The sequence below is a fragment of the Balaenoptera ricei genome, chromosome 2 (genome assembly GCF_028023285.1).
Source record: "Balaenoptera ricei isolate mBalRic1 chromosome 2, mBalRic1.hap2, whole genome shotgun sequence".
Taxonomy (NCBI): domain Eukaryota; kingdom Metazoa; phylum Chordata; class Mammalia; order Artiodactyla; family Balaenopteridae; genus Balaenoptera; species Balaenoptera ricei.
The window spans coordinates 71,589,069-71,615,053 of NC_082640.1; the positions used below are offsets into that span (position 1 = coordinate 71,589,069).

Genomic DNA, 25,985 nt, shown 5'->3' on the forward strand with positions numbered 1-25,985 from the left:
ACAGGCCTCCAGCCCCCAGGGCCAGAAGGAAAGAAAGTTCTCACCACATCCTTCCTCAGTCTTGCGGCTGGCTGGCCACTGACACCTTCCCAGCAGCCGCTCCCTTCAAGGCGTCCCTCGGGAGGAGACCTTGTTCCTGGGCCAGGGTGGGAGCACGTCCTCGTCAATAAAGGGACTTCTCTCCCTTACCTTGGTTCCTCCTTACCGATAAGGTGAAATGATTCGCCTGGGGTCCCTCACCTTCTGCAGGCCACCCACTTGGTATGGTGGACACACGTCAGGCCAGTGGCAGGGGAATTCAGGAGGGATACGAAAGTCATAGAACAGTCAACAAGCCCGGGTCAGGTGCTTCCTGTTGTGTTGACCACCAGGCCTTTCCAGCAGCCCTCACAGATAAGGAAGGGAGCCGGCCTTTGGGGAGCACTGTGGTGCTTTCCCACGTGGGGAGCGGGTGGCACTGCAATCCCCCTTTTATGGGTGAGGAAACTGAGGCCCTGAGAGGCTGAGATTCACTGAAGTCCCTGGGTGGGACCTGACACCTTCCCAGCAGCTTGACTTGACTTGGTAGCTTGACTTGGAGCTCTGTCTACTGGCCCAGGGGCTTCCAAAGAGCACTCAGCAAAGCCCTGGGGTCCTGCTGAGATGTATTAGGGGTGCCACGGGCACAAGGCGGGGCCCAGGATCACCCCAACCAGGACCAGGCTCTGAGGTTAAAATGACAGCTGGAATCATTTTGAACCATCATAGGAAACACCTGTTCAGGCAAGCATCATCAATGGAGATTAGATCTAAGGGGAAATTTTGATGAGGTGCAGCATATTTGTGCATGGTCTTTAATAAAAAGTCTCCCAGATTGCTTGTTAGTTACATGAGAAAAATATGTAACCATACAACAGAAAAATCAGACACTTTGACTGGCTGATCAAAATAAACATCACCAGTAAAAGTCAGATGGAGGTTGTGTTTCCAGATGTGATTGCCTGAGAAGGACCTAGTATCGCCTATGCAGTTCTCTGGCTGAGACTCTATAACCTTGATCTAATTATGAAGTAACCGCAGACCAACCCCAAATGAACAATATTCTATTAAAAAGCTGGGGAGGACTGTATTCTTCAAAAATACCCAAATCATGAAAGATAAAGGCTGTGGAAACATTTCAGATTAAAGGAGACTTGAAGAGACATGTATGTAATATTCAACCCTACACTGGAGGCAACATGTGATTAAAGGATATTATTGGGTCTAACGACAAAATCAGAATATGAACAGCAAGTATTCTATCGGTGTTAAATTTACTGAAGTTGATACCTGCACTACGATTAATGAGAGAATATGCTTATTTTTAGGATATACACACTGAAGTATTTAGGGGAAAGGGGCCATGACAACTAACTCTCCAAAGACTCAGAAAAAAAAAATTGTGTGTATATTACAGAGAGAAGGCACTCGAAAGACAAGCCAACAGGTCAATCTGAGTAGAGTATATGCGTGTTCTCTGTCCTATACTTACTCTCGCAACTTTTCTCTGTGTTTGAAATTATTTCCAAATGAAGTTTTTAAAAACTGAAAAGCATTGTTCCCTATGACACTTAGACTCTGGGCTGTAGAAACGTATTGGGGGCAGGGGGTGAGACTGGAGCGCCTGGCCAAGTTTAGTGAAGGTGGAGCACTGAGGGAGGGCGAGGCCCCCAGCCTGGCCTATGAGAAGTGGGCCCTCGAAGAGAGCTTGGAGGAAAGGTGATGCCCCGGTCAACCACCACCTACCCTCCGCTTCCATGAGGCCCTGGAGCTGGTCCCCACGCCAACAAACAGGCTTGTGGCAGCGAAGTTCCACGAAAAGGGATTTATTGCCAAACTTCAAGAAAGGCGCTTCATAAGCAGAAGGCATGGAATGCCACCCTCCTCAAGGAGGCAGGCCAGGCAGCCCCTGTGAATTCCCGATCCTCTCCCCTCCCCTGGAAGCTGGCTTCCCCCTCGGGTCCAGGCTGCCAAGGCACAGGAACCCCACAGAGACCAATGGCATTAGGCCACTAAGGTGACCCCAGAACTACTTGCTCAGCCTGGTCACTTACCAGAGGAGGAAACTGAGGCTCTAGTCCCAGGAAGGAGGCGACTTGGCTAATGCTCCAGCCGGCCCAGGCTGCTGGTGGAGCAAGGCTGTTCCCCAAAGGAAGACTGCAGGGGGCCACGTGACTGTGGGCCCCTGGCGACATTCTTGCTCTCATACTGGAGACAGATGGAGAGACAGGCAGACTGTGGCATGGGAGCCTAGTCTGTTCAAGGAGTGTGGCTTAGGGAGGCCAAGGCGGGCTCACGAGCCATGACCTTGCTGCTTGCCTCCATCCCTGCCCAGTACAGGCCGCAGAGTGGACACGTGCCCCTCCCGATCCCTGGACACTGCCCTCAAGAACCAAGGAGAAGTAAAGAAGACAGTGACCTGTGCCGGTGGGCCTCAGAGGGCATGACTGGTGGCTGGGGGTGAGGCAGTGGGCAGGAAGGCCAGGCACGCAGCTGTGACCCTCCTTCTCTTTCAGTAAACAAAAGTGCACTTGCAGAAACCCCTGAGCAGGCCTGTCAGAAGCTGCGCCTACTCCCACAGGCCCCAGGGAGAGTGGCTGTGGCCCTCAGGGCCTCTGCACCTATAGACTGCCCTCAGTCCGGCCGCTGCAGCAGGATGGAGACTGGATGTGCTCCTGGAGCCAGAGACGATGGCGGGAAGGGGCTCGGGAGAGGCCCAGGGTGCAGGCACGGACCAGGAAAGGGAAGGAGCAATGCTCCTTCCACAAGGAAGTTAAGGAGGAGCAGTCCCTCTAGCCTGAGCCAGAGGGGTGAGGGGAAGTGGGTTCAGGTCCCAACACACTCCCATCGGCATTCGAAGAAATAACTGGGATATTGGACCTGTTTGGGTTGAGAAGCAACCACAGAGACCCAGCTATAAATCCCATCTGGGAGGCACAGAAGTTGGGGCAGCTTCTCTTCTGAAGGTTGATTTATAATGAATTACATACAGGATGTTCTGATGTCGACATCGGGTTCACCTGTACAGGAATGTGCAAGGCTGGACACAAGCGGGTCCAGGGGCAGGGACTAGACTAGAGACCCTTCGAGTTCCTCCTCCACCCTGGAGTCCTCCAATCACGGCTCACCAGAGGGGAAGGCCTGCAGAATAGGAAACAGGCCCAGGGAGGGGGCCCACAGCTAATGGCTTTCTCACACAGATGCCTCCCACCTGCCTTCAGAGGCCCTAGCTGGGTTCCAGGTCTCACTCAGCTGAAGGACAAACCTCTAGTCTAGACCCAAGGCCCCTGCAGCTACTAGGAATAGGGGGGTGGGGAGGGTTGCTTATGGCTTGAAGCTGCCTCTGCCTGGGAACATCTGGACATGGAGGCAGCAGGGGGGCTCAGCTGTGCTCTATTCAGAAGTCAGGAATGTAAACTATTGAGGGCGCAAAGCAGAGATGACGCCGCCCTCAAAAACCCGAGCGCTGTGCCAGGGCCCTGGGGCTGTTCGGAACGATCACGCCAGCACAGAGGTACCGCATGTGTGCTCCTAGCCCAAGCCCAGAGCCGGAGGCCCGGCCAGACAGCAGCCCTGGGTGGCACCTGGCACCTCTGGCCAAGGCAGGGCGAGAAGGATCCCAGGAGTCTCTGCAGGTCCTGGCCAAACCCTGACATGCCTGATGGCCCTTCTACAGCCTGGAAAGAAGCACATTTCTCGGCAGGGCTGGGCTCCGATGGACTGAGCCGGCCAGGAGGGACCATGCTCTGGCCCGGCAGGCCCTAGGGTGCGCTTCTCCTGTAGAGGGTCACCAGCTCCTTCCGCTTCTCCCGGAGCCCAGGTGCTTCCTGGCTCAGCTCGCCCAGATCTCTGATCTCCTGCAGGACCTGGGTGGCCTGCCTCAGCTGCTCCACAGCCCGGCTGAGCAACGCCTCGGCATTCCCGGCAGCCGGCTCGCTGCCCAGCACCTTGTTCAACAGTTTCTCCGTCTGTTCCGAGGCCACCTTCACCTCCAGCTGGGCCCGATACAGCTGTTCCCCAGGCTGCCGTGGACGTCGGGGGCCTTCCCCGAGCAGGTCCCCCAGGGAGGAGCAGCGGGGATGGAACTGAGGCTGCAGGTCCCAGCGGGGCAGGGCTGTGGACGTTGTTGCATCCTTTGGGGGAGTTCCTGGGGTGCCTGCGTCCTGGGATGGCTTGATGGGCTCAGGGCTGTCATCCATACCATTCACCGAGACCTGTGCTGGGCCTTGGGCAGAGGTCTCAGAGGCCCCAGGACTCTGGGCTGGCCCAGAAGCCTGCATGCCACTCATGGAGGCTCTCAGTTTCTCCGATAAGATCTTGGGTGGGGGTGTAGGGGGCTTCCCACCCTCCCTAGGCACGGCCTTGGACGTCCCAGAATCGGGCACCTGGGGCGGTTCTGTACTCTCAGGGTCAGGGGGCTCCTCAGGGCTGGGGCTCTCCCAGCTCACCTTCAGTTTGTCAGGCAGGACCCTGTTGGGGGGCCGCTCAGAGCCCCTGTCCTCCCCCACTGGAGTCTCTGAGTCTTCTTGGCTTTCAGGGTGGGCCTCAGAGCTTGCTGGGACAGGGGTGGAAGCTCTCTCCCCTACAGGGGTCTCCACTCCGTCACCAAGACTGGTCGTCTCAGGCGCTGCGGAAGGCTTGGTAGGAGGCATGGGCGGCCGGGGTGTCTCCCGGGGCTGGGCTGCACTGACGTCATTGCTGGGGGCAAACACTGGCAGCCCGCTGTCAGGAACATCAAGGTCCAGGCGCGAAAGCCCATCGGATGCTGCACTGGCTACCTGGGTGGAGGGGCAGGATATGGGCATCAACTTGGATGACCAGCCACTGGGTCAGGTGTGCCCACCTACAAGGTGTTCAAGCCCTCCCATCCAGGCTGCCCAGGCCCCTGGCCCCCTACTCTCCAGGCGCTCTGCTCTGGTTTCCAAAGCCACCTGATTAGAAGCTAAAGTGACTCTCTGATGAATCCTCTCCTCTCTCTCACTTACACAGGGTTCCTGGTTTTGAAATCACAGGCCAGGAAGCCAGAGCTAGGGTGTCCTCTCAGCGCCCCAGCCTGGCTTCTTCCAGCCTGTGTGATAGGCCGCTCTTTTGAATGGCAATTGTGCTGGCCTGGGTGGCAGGGGACATAGTTCCAGCCCTGTTTTCGGGCCCCTACCTGGCTGTAGGCCTTGGGAGGGTCCCTTCTCTGCAACCACCCACACAGGGTCCCCACAGTCAGCAGGCGACAGGACCAGAACTCACAGATGGGTCTCCTGCATCATCCTGAGCTCACTCGCCCTGCAGACCTCTGTCAGGTCTGCCAGCCCTCCGGGCCAGAGCTCTCCAGCCTTCGCCTGCCCAGCTGCTCAGCAGCCGGTGCCCACTCTCCTCGTGCTGTCACATGTGGCCCCAGACACGGGCAGCCCCAGACCACAGCTGAGTGCCAGAGGAGAACAGCTGCACCCAGCAGGCAGCTGTCCCCACCTGGCCCCAGGGGCCCACAGGGACACCCAGCAGCCCCACGGTCATGGGGACAACTCCCAGGGAGCCTCAGAGAGCCTGGAGCGGGGCTGGGCAGGAGGCCCTTCCCGAGGTCCCTCAAGGTCCCTCACTCCCTTTTACACACACAGGGTGACCTGGCCTACACAGGCTCTCAGTCACTGGACACGAGTCCCTCCCTGAATTCTTCTCAGAGGGTTCCCCTCTCCAAGGCTGGCCTGCCCCACACCTCCTAGGCCTCCTCCCTCAGACATGCCTTTCCTCTCTGGCTACTTCAGTCACTCCCTCTGCAAGCTTTTCTCCCTCAGCTGACAGACATGAACAGGCTATCTCATCTCACCAGTAAACCCTCCAATGACCTTGGCCCCTTTCTGTCTCCCTCTTTCCCCACCATGGTCTATCTCCTTCTCTCCAGCACCCCCAGCTCTGCACCCCATGACAGCCCTAAGCTGACTCCTTCTCTGAGAAAATGTGCTGTAAACGTCACCATCTGCCTTTTCCTCAGTCCTGCCTCGTGACTTGTGGCTGCCAACCCGGCTGATGACCCCCAGTCCTGTGCCCTTCTCTCTGGACGTGCCACTCTCTGGCTTCCTCTTCCTTTGCTCCCTACTGCCCCCCATTCCCCAAAGGCAGCATTTGCTGAGGTTCTTTCCTGGCCTCCAAGATCTCTCCCCCAACTATCTACACCCATCAGTAACACTGGTCTGACGATGGGCTCCTCCCTTCCCCCTCCCCCTTGCCCATAACTTCTCCCACATTCCCTGTGTCCAGGGCCTCCCTTCGCCGGGTCTCCAGGCTTGGGGGCACTCCTGACAACCCTCCCTCTTTGTCCAGTCCGCCTCACCGAGTTCTGAATTCAATCACAAGCCCAGGTGGCTGTTGCTTCCCAGTGTCTCTCCCACCAGCCCCTCCCTTTTCACCCCCTCCTAGAGCCTAGAGGCCCCACCCCTGCCTCTATTTCCTGGGCCCCTGCCTTTCCCTCCATCAACCTGACCCATCCTACGCAGGGCCTCCAACTGACCTCTGGAACGCACCCTCCCATCCATCCTGCCCCCGACTCCTGCTTTCAAGGCCTCCACAATTTCCTCCCCCCGACCCCGCCTTCCCAGACACATGTCCCAGTCAAAGGGACCAGGCACACCTCAAACTCCCCTGCCCTGGGCCTCAAGCTCGCACCATTCCCTCCACCCAGGACCTCCCTCACTCCAAGTCTGCCCACTGAAGCCGTTCCCATGCTTCAAGGGCCAGCTCAGGTGTCTGTGGGTCCTCTGTGGTCCCTCCTGCTCAGCCTCCCTGAGCCGCCCTCTGTACCAAAATTAGACAGCGCTGCTTGGAGCAGGCCGTGGACAGGTCTCTTCTCCAGCTGGAAGCTGAGCTCTGAGAGGCGGGGACTAGCCTCAGGCTCTCAGTTTCCCTCCAGCACCAGCTTGGGTTAAGGCCCATGGGCTCATCACGGGAAGCAGGCGCACCCACGCCCTGAGCACATACAGCACACGCGCCTCCACACCGACACCGCGCATGCCACTCAGGCAGCCCGATACCAAGAGTGCTCAGGAAAAAGGTGGCCCAAGCCCGCTGCCACCTAAGGAGCCGTGGTCCCAGGCTCATCTGACTCCCAACCTTCCCAAGCTGGCGCCAAGGCCTTACCTCCTTCAGGTGGACCCTTGTAGGGGGCCGGCGCCGCTGACCCCCACGTACGCGGTCCCGTGTCACATGCTCCAGGGCACAGCTCTTGTCCACCTTTACCTGGGAAGGACAGGGAACCACGTCAGGCCCCAGCAGGCCTTGAGGAGGGGAGGAAATGCCCGGGCATTAACCTGAGACTCAGAGGCGGGGTCTGCACCTGCATCCTTGCTTGACAGGGTCAAGTGCCCCAGCTGTCCCTCTCTTTGAGGCATCTCCCTGCTTTTCTCCCTGCCTCTACACAGCCTGCATCGTCTCTCTGCAGTCTGAGGCTCTCCCTCCTCTGCAGCTGCTCGCTTTGCCTCAGTCTTCCTGCCCAAATGTGGTCTATCAGCCCTCAGCCCTCACCCCTCAGTCCACTGCAATATGGAAGCAGCCCTGAGGCTGCTTTTGTGCTTAGCTGGGGGGAGCGGGGAGAAGACAGCCCATGATCCCCTAGTACCTGGCTTCCAGAAAAGACCTTCCCTGGCCCCAGTCACTCTCCCAGGACCCCTGGGGATAGCTCAAGAAAGAGCAGGGCCTCTACCCCCAGGGGTCAGGGAGTCTGGGGGGCAGCATCTCCTCTCTAAGGATAAGGAATGAGGGTGAGGAGTAGCCGGGAAGCCACAGGAAGAGTCACATGGGAAATCCAGACTCTGAATCCCGGAGCAGCCTGTCCCTGCAGTGGGGGGGTGGGCTAAGACTCTTCTGCCCACAGGGGAGGCTCAGGCCCACCTGAGGGTCTTTGCAGTGGAGGAGCTGGTCCTGCTCCGCCAAGGCTGTGGGCCGAGACCCAGCCCATGCTCCTGTGGCCTCCAACACTCTCTCCCCGGAAATGGGGACACTTTCCCAAGCAAGTGAAGGGCTGAGCATGGCACAGTCACGTAAGACGTGATCCAGGAGCCATGGCTGCGAGGCAGGGAACCTGGGTGTTAAGAGGGAACTTGTGTGGGAAAATTCGCTCCCCTTGGGTCTCAGTCTTCTGCAATCCAAGGGGTCACTCTAGGTGGCCCCCAAGCCCATTTTTGCCCAAACAGCTATGAATCCATGATGTCAAAGATAAACCCTCCCTAGGAGATCTGGCCCCCTGGGACACCCTGCCTGCCCAAAGCCTGATCATGGCCCTGCTGCCGTCACCACTACAGCACAGGGGGCTGGGTGGCCACTGCAGGCAGATAAGGAGGCCCAGGGTTAGAGCCAGCCAAGCTTGGACCTCACCGCCCAACTGAAGAGTGAGCTGTCAGGCTCTCAGCTCGCCCACAGACCTCTCTGCTGTTTCCTGCTGTTTCCGGCTGGGGCTGGGTTGGAAAGGATGCATGGCTGCACCCAGTTAAGTTCTACCCCACCACTTACCCACGTTTTAATTTAAAACAAGTTACTTAACTTCCTTACACCTCAGTGTCCTCATCTGTAACATGGGAACACAACCACCTACTTTGAGGGGTGTTGTGAGGATTAAACGAGGTAACAACCACAGATGCCCCAGTGTTTGTAGCAGTGACATAATCAAGGGGTTGTCAGGGTGGGGTGGGGCAGGGTCCACTCTGAGATCACACACGGTGGGAAAGGAGACCCAGAGCCGTCCACAGGACCTCATCGCACCTCGTCGAAAGCCTTGTTCTTGCCTCGGTTGATCCCTTCATTGAGGGCTTTGATCCAGGATTCCTTCTCCTCCCCGTTGGGTGCCTGGAACTTGATGTCGCTGACCTGCAAGGGGCATGCGTGGGGTGGATAGTAGATGTTTAAAAGGGTTCACATTTGGGGTCTTGAGGAAGCTTCCCACTCTGGACTGAAGTCTGCCCCTGCACAGCTGGTCAGGAGCAAACCACAATGACCCCCACATCAGGTCTGACACTGGGGCTTCAGAGCAAGGGAGGGGCAGATCCAGCAGAGAAGGGGCCCTCTCCATGTATACAGCTGCCAGAGATTTGCATTCGAATCAGCCTTGCCCAGATCTGGTCTCACTCCATGTGACTCCCCCAGACCAGCTGCCTGACCTCTGAGTTTTCTCTGTAAAGTAGGAGTAGTCCCAGTCTACTTCCACCAGACTGAGTACAATGACAGAGGTGACAGGCATGAGGGGTGTCCACTGGTGAAGGCCCACTGGAACCAGGGCCACCCGCAGCTGCCCAGTGGGCCCCACAACCAGTCCTGGACAAGTGAAAAAGTCCCAGGGTCTCCTTTCTGGCCTTGAATCACAGACTGCAAGAGAGAAAGGGCATTAGGGGGTCAACTCCAGCCCCCTCATCAAATAGATGAGGAAAAAGAGGCTCATCAGATGGGATGGGACTTGGCCAAGGTGGCCTAAAGTAATACCATGACTTGACCTCACACCCAACCTCATCCCACGCCACCCCATGGGTTCCTTCCCACCTCAGGCAGGAGCTCCGAACTCCCACATTAGAATCAGAAGGCAGCTCAGAGAGGCCCCTTCCTGCCAGGCCCCACGGTCAGACAGGAAACAGTGGAAGGAGTGAGGCCACAGAAACCAAGGAGCCGCCCCTATGGTGGACACAGCAGTAGGGCCTCTGAGCTGCACAGACCAGCACTCACAGCTGGCTGACTCGGAGCCTCAGGGAGCTATGAAGATCAGTGATGTAGCAAAGTGTTAAACGTGGAAGTGGGCACAGAGGGGGTGCTCAGTAATAGGAATTATCACCATTTCTCTCCTTCTGGACAAAACAGTCCTAGTTTCCTCATCTGGAAAAAGGGATGACACCGCCTACCACAAAGCAATGCTGAGGGAATTAAACATGACTAAAGCCACAGTCCGGCACGTAGTAGGTACTCAGTAAATAGTTACTGAATGAATAGTTAATCAATGAATGAACTGGCCCAAGGTTCCCGTTTTGGGGCCGCTGCCCACTCTGACCTCAAGATGCCCTAGTTCTTTGTCGGGCGGGTCACCAGCTGCCCATCCCTGCCCGGGTGTTAAGATAGCGCCTTCCCTCCTGCTGCTCTCCCAGTTATGTAACATGCAGCCCGCCTGGCCCCCTCAGCATCCTTGTTATATAACTTCCTCCTGGCTGCCTCTGCCTTCTCCTCACACAGGGCCCTGGTCCCACCCACCTCCCCACGCCAGGCACAGCCAAATGCTCATTTGCATGACCAGGGTAAATTTGATCCTGGCAGCAGATCGGCAGCTAAGTCGAAAACCCCAGGGCACCTTGGCAACTGCCTCAGCCCAGCCATCAGGGCCAGTAGGGGCTCAGGAAGGGACAGCGCTGCATCTGGGCTCTGAAAGGGCCCACCCAACCCTGAATGGGGGCTGCGAGTAAGGTGGCCCAGGGCAGCCCATGAGCCCAGCTACACTTCTCCTGCTCACAGGCCCTGAGTTGGTGGGGTCCTTGCCTGGTGCAGGACTTAGCATCCCAGAGAGCTTGAGAGGCATACACTTGAACTCAGCAACAGATGCAGCAAGAGAAAGAGCAATGGCCTGAGAGTCAAGATCACAGGGTCTAGACGCACCAACCTGCAATGAGACCTGCACAGGTCTCTTTACTATTCAGGGCCTCAATGGGACAAAAACACAACCACTGGACTCAACCCAAACAGTGACCGTTTCCCACTGACAGCCCACCTAGGCAGGCTGGGGGGAGGGTGTTGGCCCAGGGGCTCCCCTAGGAGTGGGAATACGAGGTTAAATGGGACCCAGCCTCACCCTAAGGAACCCTGAAATCCTGCTGAATGAGCCAGGCATCCCACAAGGGTGGCCCGAATAGGGACAAATAGAGGACCAAGAAGTTGCTCCTCTTGCCCCACCCCTGTGTCCTGAAGGCTGCACACGTCCCTCCTCAAGCCCTTCCTAGCACAGGCCCCGCTAGGAGTTTAGAAGCTAACGGGACTGGACACAGAGAAGGCCCACACATGGCTGGAAAAGGGGGGAGGACAAAATGGCAGAGAGGAAAGAAGCAGGAGGGGGAGAGAGGAGGCAGGAAAGAGGAAAGGGCCAAGCTGGCTGAAACCAGCGGGGCAGCAAGGCCCAGCAGAGGCCACCCTGCTTCCTGGCAGCGTCTGCCTGTGACCTCATGGCAGGGGTGTGGGGACAGGGAGGCAGGAGGGAGAGGGGCACGCAAGACACTGGAGTCTTTGTTTATTTGATTAGAGGGAAAAAAAAGGCAGCCTCAGGACCAGACAGCCAGGGTCATGTGACCTCCCGGCCAGCCTGCAGCCTCCCTGAGGAGGGGAACACCCAGGGCGATAGGAAAGGAGAGAGGATGCTGGGGGGGGGGGGGGGGGGGCGGGGCCGTCTACCTTCTGGCCTTTGGAGAGCGCCCACTCTCTGTGTGAGCTCCTGGGTGCTGAGGGTCAGGGGCCCTTGAGCCAGAACCAGGGTGGGCTGCGCTCCCGCTGCCCAGCAGCCCCCACCAATCACCCCGCAGCCCCATCTCCCCGACCCTCGCCCTGCTCCCAGGGTCACCCAGAGCTGACCTGAACTCTTGGCACGATTCAGGGATGAAAGGTAGGGTGCTGGCCGAAGCAGCTGACAATGCAGCTGCACAAACAGGCCTCTCGGAAGGTGAGGCCCCCCCCCCCCAGTGGGGCCCGACCCACCTGGCCCACCACCAGATGATTCTCAGAGCCACGAAAGGAGGTGGCCCACAGAACCGTGCTGGCAGAGGACAGAGGAGCAAGGCCCCCTCCACCTCACATCCACATAAGCTCACTAAGGGACACACAAAGACCCAGGCAGCCCCTGGGCCAGGCGAACACTCAGCGGCACATAAAGAGGTGCACACACGCCCATCAGGCACACAGGCAGACCTTCACATAAAGCGCACTCTACACCTCTCCCAAATACACACACACACAAATAAATACAGCGCCACTGAGAGAGGAAGTGGATCTCCAGGACAGGGTCGGGGCTCCAGGGCCTGAAAGACCAAAATGTGGCTCTCCCCTTCCTCACAGAGCCCTAAGCATCAGAGGTCAATGAAAACTGCCCCTACCCTGGCACACCGCCACCCCCAGGGTCAGAGCTCCACGGTGGCTCCCTTGCCCCCACCCACCGCCAAGTGGGACAGAGGGTTAGTGAGTAAAGCATCATGGTCTCCTCCAGGGCCCAGAGCTCTGGGGACCACAGAGGACTGGGTTCCTGGCCCTTAAACCTATGAAAGAGACAGAATGGCTTCGGGCAAGCCCAGACGAGGCCCACTCTCCAACCCCCAGCCTCTGTGACTCAGCCCCGCTCTGCGAGGCTCCACGTGACATGCAGAGGTCGGGGCAAGGCACGGCCCAGCTGCAGATTGGCCTGAGCTGGCGAGAGGCGCTGTAAATGCCAGCCTCCAATCTGATCTCCCTCCTGACATCTGTGAAACTCCACCACATGTTAACACCCAGCCGGACTCCCTGCCAGAGGTGTGGGGTGCAAACAGCGAACCTCATCCACACACACAGCATGTCCCAGGGCAAGAACCTCTCAGGAAAGAGACTTCCTCCAGGTTCAGCCAAGAAAGAACAGTGCGAAGGGAGGAAAGCTGGGGGGCTGCAGGTCCGAGCACTGAGCCCAGGATGAAAGGTAGGAGAGGTGGCCCACCCAGGAAGGCCTGGGATGAGGAGAGGGTGTGGCCGCCTGATTACGTCAGGGTGTCAGAGGCCTGGTGGGGTGAAGGCCTCATCCCCAGCTTTCTTGCCTCAGTCCTGGGCCTCCTGGGTACAGGAGATGGCCAAGGGCCCCACCTCCCAAAGGCTACTTTCCAACTACAGCCTGGGAAGGAGGCCCCAGGGCCTAGAAGGGGACGGGGGAGCAGAGCTCTCAGCAGAGCTCTAAATGCGCCTCCTATCAACCAGGGGCTGGGGCGACTTCAAGATAAAAGCAAGCCAGAGGTCCAACCTGTGGCAGCCCCTGGGCCTGAGCCTCAGCCACATTCAACAGAGAACCGGCAGACTTGCATCCAGGGGCCCAGCCTGTCTTGGAGAGCCTCCCAGGGGTGACCTTCCCCAGCAGACCCTGGCCTGGAGGGAGGTCAGTCAGCAGCAGGCCTAGCCCTACCTTGTTCCCTGGGGACCGCAGCAGGATAAAGCGGTGTTTCCGCTTGAGGAGGGCACGAAGGTCCTGGCACTTCTCATAGCTGCCCAGCTCCACTGTCTCCACACACTTCTGCTCATCCTGGGGAGGGAGACAGAGGGGACATGGTGAGAGCTAGATGCCCTAGACCCTCAAACACCCAGGCCCTGCCCCAGACCCTGATCGCACTCGGTGAGGGCACTGCTTGGTCAGAAGGGGCCCTCGGGCTGCCAATCAACCACCAAGATGCAGCATTCAGACCCTGGCAAGGAGACGGTGTTCAGTCCACGCTGGTTGGAGGGATGCCCTCAAGGCTCACCATCCATGTGAGAAATGGGGCTCACAGCCTGAAGGTGTGTAGCAGGGCTGACTCAAATGTGCCTAAGGTCAAAGGAGGAAACGCAGAAGCTAGAAAGGCTTAGGAAAGTGTGCCTGGGAGTCCGTGCAGGCCCAGAAGCCAGGCAGAGACCTGTGAAAGAGGTGGTCTGGAAGGAGGAGCAAGTTGTCACAAACGAGGGGAAAAAAGGCCTTCCAGGCAGAGCCACAGAGAGAAGCGTGAATAAGGCTGTTTGAGGTTACACAACCTGCCTTCACCACAGTGATCCAGAGTTGACTTCCCCACTTGGCATCTTCCTCTGCTGACCCTTGGCTTGGGGTGAGAGGCCACTCTCCATGGCCTGCACAATGGAGAAGGCAAGGGTTCCTTCAAGAGTACCCCCTGAGTCTGCCACCGTGAGGCCTCATCACTAGTAAGGCTGGTGGCCAGGACAGCGGCTAGCCTCTTCTCGGCCACCCCTGGACGCTGGCTGGGCTGCCTTTCTGCCTGCCAGCCCTGGCCCTTGAGTGTTTTCTCCTCGTGGGCTCTACCCACCAGGTGCCTCTCCAGCCAGCTGTCTGGGACACCCTCCTCCCTCAATGGTGGTCAGTTAGTTCCACTTCCAGGGGACACCCAGCTGGAACAGCTTCCTGGGTGTGGCACACTCTCCCCCTGGAGACTCGAGGGAAGTAGATGCAGGCCCTGGAGACTGGCAAGCAAGTTAAGCAAACTCTTGCTGTTGGACATCATGCAGAGCATCCAACCAGGGACCGCCTCAGTGCTCCACAGTTTGGGGCGGAATATCTGGGAGGCAGTGACTCGATTATTTGCAGAGGAAATGCCCCAATTTCCCTCCATGATAATTCGCATATACTAAGAAACCCTGACACTCAGCGAGCACTTTTGCATCCCCAAGTCTCCTGAGTCCCTCAAGCACCCTGAAATCCTAGAGCCCCAGTATTTGTCTCATTTTATAGAGGAAGAGAATGAGACCTGGAGGCGAAGAGATTTGCCCTTGGGCACAGACCCAAATATAAGGAGCAGGGCCAAACGCAAACACCCATCCTCTGACTCCCAAGCCAGAGCCCTTTGTAGCATACCACACTCCTTCCAGCCAGAGCCAGAAGCTGGACAGTGCCCTAGCAGCAGGCTGCTCTGCACCAGTGGTCCTCCAGGTGTGGTACCTGGGCCAGCAGCCGCAGCATCACCTGAGGACTTGTTAGAAATGCAAATTCTCTTGAATAAAAAAAATATATATATATATCCCACAAGGACTCAGAGGAAAAAAATATACAAATCAATTTTCACTGCAAAGTAAAGGAGCTGTTACAGTGGAGGATTACTGGACTTAACGTCAATATTATGACATAGTATGAGTGTGTTTCGTGTTTGGTAATTGCAATCATTGTTGTTTTTGTTGTGGTCATCCATTTACAATGCTTGGCGTCAGTTTATTTATCTCTTGTAAAAATAAAATACAGTGTGTGTGTGTGTGTGTGTGAAAAAAAAAAAGTTAATGCAAAGTGTATCTGGGGACCAGCGCTGGTTTGCACATTATTTCCTACAGGTCTTCGTCAAGATGTAGTTTAAATTAATCACATGTTCAGTGAATAATGGTACAGTTTTTGTAATCTTTTTTTTACCCCTATGTTACATTTATTCTGGTTAAGTTTATTGAAATATAATTTTCTGTCTGTTAAATCTAATAATAAAAAATTGGATAATTGGAAAAAAAAAAAAAAGAAATGCAAATTCTCAAGCCCCATCCCTACTGAATCATAATCTTGGGGGAATGGGCCTGGCAATCTGAGTTTTAACAAGCCCTTATGCAAAAATTTGCAAACCTCTGCTCTATACCAGAGATTCTCAACCTTGGTGGCACCTGGTAGCTTTAAAAAACCCCAGTGCCCAGGTAACATCCCAGACCAATTACATCAGGATCCCTGGGGGATAGAGCTCAGACATCAGTATTTTTCAAAGCAGATGATTGTACAGCTAAGGTGAGTAACCACTGACCTACTCTCTCTTCAGCCTTTCAGGGAAAGGGGAACAGGTGGCCAGGGTGGCCTGATCTTTCCCATCTAGATTCAAACAGGTGTCTTTTCCCATTTTTGCCTCCACGCATCTCTTTCCAATCCTTAGTCTCCAGTCCCTTCCAGGTTCCTGCACTCAACACAAGGGCTGGTAAAATCCACCTGCTCCAGGAAGCTGCCCTGCTCACCCGCAAGAGCCTAAGCCTCAGTGCTCTCTCCCTCCTCTAAGGGTCCCCATCAGAGGGCACTTCTGCAGGCATCTTACTAGGTGCTAGGGACACCCTGTCATGGGGAAGAATGGTCCTAACTCCCTGCTGAGCCATCTCTCTCTACCCTCTGCTGCATGTGTCTGCTCTCCTTTCTGTTCCCCCTACAGCACCCTACAAGGGGCAGCCCTCAAGAGGAAAAGTTTGCTGAACTGAATGCCTGACTCAGAGTGAGACTCCAGAAAGGACGTCCCCCCGACCCCATCCCAGAGAGAGAGGCTCACCTACCCCATGGGCACAGGCCTCCCCCGACTAGGCAGCTACTGGCCCAAACATACCCTCCTCTGTCTGGAAACAAAAGTCACTCCATCTCCACCACCCGGCTCCCCACGGCTGCCTGACCTGGGTCTCCTCTCAACCTGAAACGCTGAATCATCCGGCCCTTCTGCATCTCAGAAAAATCGGATAAACCAGCAGACACAGGGCGGGGGCAGCATTTTTGGAATGTCAGCCTCACTGACAGCAAAGAAACAGCCAAGAGTCATTCGCACTCGCCTAGTTCCTTACATCAGAAAGAGGAATTGAACTAGTAAGCATTTCTCAACTCCTTCTCCTGCGCCAAGCTCCCCCACCCCCGAGTGCTAAGTTCTTAAAACTGCCCTGAGGTTTTTAATAGTGATTTTTTTTTTTAAAGCATGATTTAGACTTTTTGTGTTTAGGGGATATGAAATCCTTCCTGCTTCCCAGACGTGGGCCAGATGTAGAGAGGTGACCCAGGACAAGTCTGGTAGCGCCTGACGACGGGCTGACAGCTGGGGGGCCTGTCACTCAACTCTTATGGCAGCTGGGACCGGAGGAAGCTGCGACAGCCCCCTTTATTTATAAAAATAGCCCCCTGCTGCCGCCACAGCACATCCTAATTCGGTGACAGCAGCAGCAGAGAACATCTGGGGGGCTGTCTGCACCATTCACCCCCTTGGCCTCCTCCGGCTGCTTCTCTGACACCCCAACTCCATGAGCCTGGGGACTCGGTCAGGAAAGGTGAGATGCTTCTCAAAGGCAGCTCCTTTGAACACCTAGATCTTTGTTGGTCTGTGACAACTATGAATTTGCCAAGACAGCCTGAGGCATGCTGACAGAGGCTGATGGGGAACAGGCAGGATCCCCCTTCCTCTGCCCCCAGGCCAGTTCTCCCCCGTGTACTCCGTGTGTCAGAGTCATACAGTGATAGCCCAGTTGCAGTGGACAGGCCCTCTGAGAGCCTCAACCCCAGCACATAAACAGCATCTCCAAGTAAAGGCCACCTTTTCGCCTCGGGTCTTCACCCAGAACTTTATTGACACTTATTTAACACACAACTTCCACATCCTGGGTTGTCCAAGTTCCAAACCTGCTGAAATGAAAAGGGGCACAAGCCTGAAGTGGGAAGACATGAGGACTGTGAGAGGCACAAGGACGGCAGAAGCGGCAACTGGCAGCTTGATGTCAGAGGAGAATGCAAAGCTGAAAAGTACAGTCTGGCAGTACGGAGCAGCCTGATTGATGATCATCAGTGACTCTTAGCCACCAAGGAAAGACTCCGTTTAGGCCAGCACCTTCTGTTGAAGGGCAGACAATATCCAACATATTTTAGAGGACTTCCACCAAGAATAAGTTTTAGAGTTTACTTGCTGGCATAGCTGGATGGAGAGATCCCTGACTTTGGTTCTAGACCTGACCTTCATTCACTGAGATGTTGAACAGGATTTGAGCACCCTGGGCCTCAGGGTGCTCCTCTGTAGAATGTGACATGATGACCACTCTTTTTTTTTTTTTTTTTTTTTTAATATTTATTTATTTATTTGGCTGTGCCAGATCTCAGTTGAGGCATGCAGGATCTTCGTTGCCGTGTGCAGGATCTTTAGTTGCGGCATGTGGGCTCTTAGTTGCGGCATATGAGATCTAGTTCCCTGACCAGGGATTGAACCCAGGTCCCCTGCATTGGGAGCACGGAGTCTTAACCACTGGACCACCAGGGAGGTCCCCATGATGACCACTCTTAAGGGACTATCGTGAGCATCGTCCAAGAGGTATGTAAGACCTCCAAACAAGCATAAGCAACAAGTATTATTTCTACTATCATTACTGAGTGGAGCAAGCTTCAGTTTTCTGGAAACTTCCCAGATGTGGAACCTAGCCCCGGGACAGGGAGCTGCAGTGAAGGTGGACAGCTGAGGAGACACACACATCCCTGTGTACATATGCTTCAAAGAGCCCCTCATCCAGGAGTCCTACACTCGCACCTAGAGGTATTGTCCTTGTACCACACAGACCCAGAGAAGACCAGGCAATCGCCCAAGGTTGCACAGCAGGTCAAAAGCGAAGCAGGCCTTCCAGTCCGGGTTCTGGAATCCTCTTCTGGCCTGGGCTGCCCTCACTTTGCTCCCTGACCCGGCACCCCCAAACTCAGGACCAGGCAGTTCCTTACCTCGTTCTCGTAGACCAGCAGCTGGGCCTGGCAGAGGAGCAGGTAGCGGTCTTTCCAGAGGCCCAGGAAGCCCCCGCTGCTCTTCTTGATCCAGCCAGCCTTGTCCACTGTCTGCGCTCCCCGAGGCTTCTGGCCTCCCTCCTTCACGCCCTGTAACATAGCATCCGGACATGCCATGAGGGTTGCTGCCGTTGAGGCCACACAGGGATGTGTCCCTCTGCTGGATACCTACTGATATCACCCCATTTGAGCTTCCCCACAACCCCTGAGGCAGATATTCTCAATCCAATATCAGAAATAACAGTTAATAACAGCAGCCACAACAATAGCAGCTGCAGTCACCTTATACTGAACCACTGTATTATGTTTTACCCAAACTGTCTCATTTAACCCATGCGACTACCCTCCCAGGTGGTAGCATCATTAGCCACATGTCACAGCAGACTGAAGCTCCGAGAGGGGAGGTGACTCGCCAGAGTCACACCCCTGGAAGGACAAAACCAGAATTCAAACTGGGTCTCTCTGACCCCATGTTCTCCCCTCCACCATTCTGCCTCCCACGTATTCATTCAAACTCATCAACACACGCTGTGCTGAGCACCTACAATGTCACGGATGCTGGAGTAGGCAGGGAAGAGTAAAAATAATGCATCTTTGCCCTCATAGGGCTGGCAACGCGGGGAAGGAGGAGCTGAACAAATAAACACCAGACATAAATACATTAACAACCATGAAATGCTATGAAGGAATCCGTGAAGGGGAAGTGAAGAGGAGGGAGCGCGAGAGGACAGTGGGGGACCTGGCTCAGGTCAGGGTGGCTCAGGAAGGCCTCCCAGAGGAAAGGACGTTCACGCAGGCTCAGAAGGATGGGAGGAGGCAGGCAGGCAGGCAGAGTGGGAATCTTCCTCCCTACCCCTGCCCTTCTAGAGAGCCCACTCTGCAGCCCCTGCATCCTACCCCAAAGCAGGAGGTTCCACTGCCCTCACCCCTGCCCCAGGCCGGGACTTTAGGGTAGCCACCTTGTCTGGCGAGGGCTCCAAGGACGCTGCCTTCGACCACAAGCAGGTATAGGAGGTAAACTCAAACCCTTCTCTAGGACACGGCAGCCAGCCTGGAGTCTCCAGGCCAGTCACTGACATCTTGTGCCTCTTGATTACCTGCTTGAGTAGCTGGGCGCCAGGTGTATGCCTACCAGATGGGGTGGAATTCACATTTAGTCCCCAGAACCCAGTACCATTCCTTTACACATAATGGGTGCTCAAGAAATATCTGTGAAATGAAAATAAAAATACACCCAAATTGCTAACCACTTTGCTTCAATGACTGGTACCCACAGTGGTGAGTGTGAAGGGGAGAGTGAAGGAGAGGGGGGCTAAGAGCATGTCAGAATCTACAGGATGCTAGAAGGAAATCAGCACTGACTAATTCTGACTGCTTTATAATTTACATAAAGCTTAAAAAAGGGGCTCCAGTTAAAGGGAGCATACCTCTCCCCAGGGATACCCTGTGGCCACAGCTGCCTTTGGAAGGACAAGTCCAGACAGAAGTGTGGTGGGCCGTCAGGGGCTGGACAGGGCATGGCCTCCCTGCGCTCCATCGTGGCAGGGAATCCGCAGTGCGGTTCTTACTACGGCCCCTCCCCCTCTGAACTGCATACCCCAGTGGTCAGGAGTCTGAGCTTTGAAGTCACGCAGACCAGAGGCAGGTCACTTGGTCCCTCTAAGCCTCAGTTTCTTCATCTGTGAAATGATGATATTAACAGAAGTTGCAAGGATTATAACTCCTTGAGGGCAGGGGTTTTTGTTTTGATTACTGCTGTACCCCCAATGCCTAGACAGTGTCTGGCACATAATAGGTGCTCAATAAATGTTTGTTGCTGAATAAAAAGATACGACATACAAAGCAATGCCTAAGGTACCCTAAACTTAGTAAATGGCAGCTGTCATTATTGTTACTGTTGTCACTGCCATCCTCTCTGGCTCTCTGGAACCCCTTCCCTGGGCCTGGTTCAGAATTCAGGACAAGGCCTTTCTGGGCTTAGCTGCTGGGCCTTAATGCTCCCAGGAGCTCCAGGAACATGAGGTGCCCCTCAGGGTCTCTCCCTAACTTGTAGATGGCAAGAGAAATGGAGAAGTGGAATGGTCCCAAATGGTCTTCCTGGATGGAGAAATGAGGAAGTGAGAGGCTTGCTGACAGGCCAGTTATGAGCCACCCTGATCAGGGAAAGAGGGGACTTCGGGGCCCTTTGACAAGAAGGGGGAGGCTCTAGCATCCTACCATGCACCCAATGCCCCCCCCATCACCAGAGACCCTGTGTTCAGCCCCATGGGCTGTGTGACCCGCTGGGGCCTCATCCACACAGAGACCCCTCCATGCTGGCCCCCACCAGGGCTGGAGGGGTAGAAGTGGTAAATGGGAAACCCGACCTCAACATCTGCCATGTCACACCCCTCCATTAGCAACTACAGCAGCTGGCCACCCCCTAGGCCTGCAGACTCTAGGCGTCTCTTAAACAAGACTGCGGAGCGTGCTGCTCAGATCTACCTCTGAGCTCCAAGCTCGCCTCCTGTTTGCAGAGGCCCACCCACGACCCCCTGGGATCTCACATTCCCCTCCACTTGTGACCTCCCCTACTCGCCTCACCCACAGCCTGAGACGTGAAAACTTCCTGCCAGCTGGAAGCTCCCGGGGGCCAGGCTGGAACCTGGTACCCAGACCACCATCCTCCCGGCATGTAGCGGAGAAGTGCCCGGTGAATACCATGACTGGATTAGCTAGGGAAGCCAGTCCAGAGCCTTTAGGGATGGGAGTACCAGGATGGCACTGAGGAGAGAAGGCACTTGAGGATGAGGGGAGTGACAGCTGAGGGGCTGGAGGTGGCATGAACCAAAGCCCAGGGGAGGGTCTCCTTGCCAGAATCAGCCACAGCAACAGCCACCAGAAGACAGGCCTGGCTGGAGGTCAGAGTCCTGCCATCCTTCACCAGCCCCTCTCCCTGCCCCTCAGACACTCTCCCACCAGGGGGCCGGAGATGCCCCAGTAAGTTTTAATAAGCGGGCCCTCCCCTTGGCAGGGCTCACAGGGGAGGTTTTGTCCTGCTCAGCCCAGTTTCTCGGCCTCCTCTCCTCTTACTGACCAGCTGACCACTGTTCTTCCTGTTTCGCTCTCTCTTCTCCCACCCATCCTCACTCAGGCCCTCCCCCCCGCCCACCGCGAGCAGCTCCTGAGACACCCCTGGGCACCAGCCTGGCTCTGCTTTGCCTGAGATGGGAGGGCCTCTGGGTCATTCATTAAAAATAAAAAAAAAAGAGGAAAAAGATACCAGGTCAGTCAGCCCAACACTGTGCACAGAAAGGAGCATGTGGAAAGCCACAACACAGGCCATGACAGGGAGACAGAGACCAGCAGAAGAGAACTTGTTGGCACCTCACATCACAGGGAGCTTAGGATAATGACCTTTGCCCTTTGACTAAACCCCATGATGCCCTGACCAAACTCTGCTAAGAACCTACCATGTCAGAGCCCTGTGATGGGGCAATCAGAGAGAGGAAGCACAGGCTCTGACCTGGAGAACTTCCAGTCTGATGGGGGCAACACAGACCCTGCATAAGGGAAATCCCCAGTCTGGGGGTTGGGTAGGCATCCCCTGCTTAAGAGGATCCCAGCCCACTGGGAGGGCTCTAGCACTGACCCAGACGGATACCCCGGTCTTGGCTCTCTGGTAGGGTAAGGACTTGGGGTTAGTTTGGGAAGCCCTTGCAGAAGGAAGGGTTTTGGTAAGACCGTGAGGAGGGAAAGAGACACACATCTTGGCTCAGAGAAGAAGGAAAGGCACAGAGGGTATCAAAGACCCTATACTCTCAACCCCTTCACTACAGGATGAGAAAGTGCAGGCCAGAAAGGGTCGAAGATTAGCTTAAGGTCACAAAACCAGTGCTGGGACAGGACACTGCCCTGCCTCTCTCTAGATGTGTTAGGGCAAAGGAGCAGCCTGGTGCCACTGGAGGCCAAGCCAGGGAAAGGCATGACTGAGAGGAAGAGGGGCAGAACCCCAGGGCGGAGATAGGAAAGGCTGAGTCCAGCTGCAACAATACCTCACACTGATAACTGAAGCTTTCAAAGCTTTTGTACATAAACCATCGCATTTCTGGACTGCCCACCTCCCTCATTTTATAGATGGGGAAACTGAGGCCCTGAGAACACAAATGGTTAGATGCCCCATGCCCAGACCTACACTTCTGCACCAAATCTCAGCCTGATGGGGACTACCAACCCATTGCATGGAGGAGGTCACTGAGGCTGAGGGGGTTTGGCATCAGGGTTCCTGGGGCATGGGGAGGAAGTTCAAAGCCAGGGGGAGGACTAAAAGCAGCCATTTGGGAGTGAGGTGATGAGGCCAGCCCGGGGTCATGGGGCAGAGCAGATGACTAAGATCTAAGAGGTGTTTTAGAGAAAGGAGGATGGGCATTGAGGCCTGGAGAAACAAGAGGAAGTTAAGGGGAGAAGAAATGAGAGGAAAAGAGGGATGTCACAGGGGGGGCGGGGTAGGGAACAGGGAGCCCCCGGCTGTGTGGGGAGGTGGTGGGCAAGACCTTAGATAGCCCAGATGTGCGGGGAGCTTTTGGCATCTGGGAGTCAGTAAGTGGCAATGTTAGAGACTCAGGACCAGAGAGTGTACAGGGTTGGGCTGACCTCCAGACGAGCCATTGGCCCAGGAGGCCCCAGAACTTCCCTTAATTGGGGGCCAGAGCAGATCAGGAGATGGAGTAATCCTGTCCCAAACCCCCTGGGAGAAGAAGAGGGGCCACAGCCAGATAGCCCAGCCCTCACAGCAGGGGTGGGGAAGCCCCACCCCTGTCAGCAAGAAACCACAGCCAATCATAGTGGCCTGACTTTGCCCCCTATTTCCACCCACTCTGAGAGAAGGGGCTACAATCAGGACCCGGGGAGGAGACCAGGCCCTATATTTTATAGAAGAGGAAATGCAGGCTTAGAGGGGAAGTGACTTATCTACCATCCCACAGAAATGCAGGGCCTGGCCTGGAGGGAACTCTGACAGATACCCCAGCTGCCCCTGGGCAGTGGTCCCAGGAAGCAGGGAGAGGAGCACTGATGGGGACACAGGCAGCCTGGTCCCCAGCTGGCCAAGGTTGCCCCAAGAGTGAAGGTTTCATCTTTCCTCCCCACTTATCCAGGCAAAGACACATCTCCTCCCCTCGCTCTGGGAGGGGCAGAAGCTGAGAGCCCCTTGGGGGACCAGAAGCAAAATCCTCTAGCCACAGCAGGCCCCTCCCTAGTTTATGCATTCCACAGTCACACATTAAGTGCTGGCAGTGTGCCTGGATGAGGGGGCTACTGAAAGAACTGAGTTTGCAAGTGAAGGGCAGGGGTCACAGAGTGCCTGACCCCACCCCAGACCAAGAGGGTCCTGAGGGGGAAGAGGGAGGCTCAAGGGGCATTGCTGGTCCAGCTGCCCAGCTCTTCCAGGGAGTCAGCCCTCCAGGGATGTGGGGAAGGCAGGGGCAGGGATCAGCCCCTACAAGGGCCTGACACCCAAGCAGGGGAGAAGGTAGACTCACAGGGGAAAGGGGACTCACAGGGACTTAAACAGGGGAGAAAACGCAACTTTTCCAGTCCTGCGGCCACCAGACAGGGTCACAGCCTCAAGATTCCTTGAGACAGGGACTCCAGAACCCACAGACCCACCACAAAACACACACACACACACACACACACACACACACACACAGTGTGCCCTAAGGATCCGACGTGGACGGCACAGGGAGTCAGTGGTAAACAGGGTTCGAGCCCAGCAACCTAGGACACTTTCAGCAAGTCATCAAACTGACCAGAGCCTCAGTCTCCCCATCAATCCAATGGGAACAATAACAACCACCATGCCCATAGTTGGTGAGAGAAGACAGAAATAATGAAGGAGGATGGGTCTGCGATCCCTACCCCCGCCCCTGCTCATCTCATTTGCCTAGGCTTTGCCTGGAGACCCGCGGGAGAGGGGCTGGCTGGAACAAGGGCCTGAGCCAGGGACCCCAACCGCCGCGAGGGTCTCGAAGACCCCAGCCCAGGTCCTCCGACTGGCCCGGCCCTCACCTCCTCTTCCATGACGAGTCCGCTGAGGTCCGGCCGCTCGACCGCTCGGCCGCTCACTCCCGGCGCCGCGCGGTCTCCGTTACCTCCATCCACCGCCGGCCGGGCGGCGGCTCTGTGCGTTCTGTCCCGCTGGCTGCCGGGGGCCCAAGAAACTTCGGGGGGGCGGGGCCGAGGGCGGGGAGAGGCTTCCGGGGGCCGGGGGCGGGGCCCAAGGAGGGGACTAGCGGGGCCCCGAGGCCCTGGTCTGGGGCGGGAAACTAGGGCCGGGGCCGGGCTGAGGGAGGAGCCTGGGCGGGGCCGGGCGGGGGCTTGGGGACTGGATGGAGGAGCCGGAGCTGGAGGAAGACGGGGGTGGGGTGGGGAACCGGGCGGAGAGAGGTTTCCCTGACTCGCGGAAGGAGAGGGACTGGAAAGGAATAAAGGGTCCGGGGACCGGCAGGGGGAGGGGAGGGGGCTTCCGGCCAGAGGCAGAGGCGAGGGAAGCGGGCGGGGTCCGAGGGCGGGGCCGGGGTGGGGCAAGACCGAGAGAGCGCCTGAGGAGGTGGCGACTTCTGCATTTCAGGTCTCCTGACCGAGTGGGCTGGGGTTGCCTGGTCGGGCCAAGCCGGCCTGGGCGGCCCAGAAATGGGGGCATCGAGAGAGTCCTTCTTTCCTACCTGACGCTAGGGTAGTGGCGACTACCTGGTCCTCTTCTCCCTGGAACCTCCTGGCAGGGCGGCGCCTGGAGCTCGGATCCCGTCCGGAGAGTCGTTTAACGGGAAGACCTGGGGCTGAGAGTCTGGACTCCAGGGTCCCTTTGGGGGAGGAGGTCTGCCTCTGACTCTCGGGGGTCCCCAAATGCAGTGTTCTCCTGCCCTCGTTGGGCATTGTTCAGAGCTGTCCTCCTCTGGTTCCTATATCTGAGGGCCCCCGCCCCCACCCCCATCCAGCAGTGAATCTTGCAGCCTTGGCAACCTTGCCGAGGAGTGAAATGTAGGGACCAGATAATGGTGTTAGTTATACCTTGTACTCCCACTTTACACTTAGAGAATCAGAGGCCTAGGGAGACAGGGTGACTGGCTACATCCCAACCTCCAGCATGGTCCTGTTCCCTCCACACACACACCTCTTCCCTCTTAGCTCTCTGGGTCAACCCTGCCCAGTGCCTCTGCAGGAAGAATTAAGTGCGTGTGGAATCAATGGTGACCTCCTTTGGCTCTGGCTGCCATAGCAGCAGCTGTACCAGTTGACCCAGCTCCCCTTTCACTGCCTTCTGCTGGCCCTCAGGCTTCCAAGTCACTTCCAGTCAGCATGGAAAAGGGCAGCCTGGAGCTCCAGGGCCAAGAGGAAAGAAGATGGAGTCAGACTTTTTCTTCATACCTGGGCCTGGGTTCCTTTATCTAAAGGGATGAAGAAAACCCAGCCTGGGAAACTGAGAAAATCAGTATACATGACAAGAACCTCTTGTGGCCACCACACGGTTTTATTCCCTCAACTTGCAGAGCTGTGCAGCCGTTGTACCCTGTGCCTGAGGACTCAGAAGATCCTGTATCTGGAAACTCATGTTCTGCCTGCTGGAGACCAGAGCCCCTGGGGAATTCGTGTTGTTGCACAGAAGCAACTCATGGTGGGGTGGGGGTGAGGTCAGTTTTGATATCCAGGCAGCTCTGTCCCTTGAGAGTGAGCCACTGATAACCACTTTGGTCTCAGT

General features: G+C 56.3%; 1 protein-coding gene across 1 annotated transcript; it reads right to left on the reverse strand.

The window, feature by feature from the left end:
- Positions 1-1,828: 1,828 nt before the first annotated feature.
- On the reverse strand, positions 1,829-24,405 carry PLEKHO2 (pleckstrin homology domain containing O2). Its single transcript, XM_059915509.1, has 6 exons — positions 24,296-24,405; positions 18,188-18,337; positions 13,151-13,267; positions 8,761-8,865; positions 7,144-7,242; positions 1,829-4,796 (listed from the first exon to the last, which is right to left on the reverse strand). Exons 1-6 carry the CDS (start codon positions 24,305-24,307, stop codon positions 3,780-3,782), a joined length of 1,500 nt encoding a protein of 499 aa, XP_059771492.1. The 5' UTR covers positions 24,308-24,405; the 3' UTR covers positions 1,829-3,779.
- Positions 24,406-25,985: the final 1,580 nt, after the last annotated feature.

Coding starts and splice junctions, on each gene's coding strand:
- PLEKHO2 (XM_059915509.1), bottom strand. Junction 13,268..18,187: donor TGCTGGTCTACGAGAACGAG/GTAAGGAACTGC, acceptor CTCCCTCCCCAG/GATGAGCAGAAGTGTGTGGA. Junction 4,797..7,143: donor CAAGGGTCCACCTGAAGGAG/GTAAGGCCTTGG, acceptor CCCTCCACCCAG/GTAGCCAGTGCAGCATCCGA.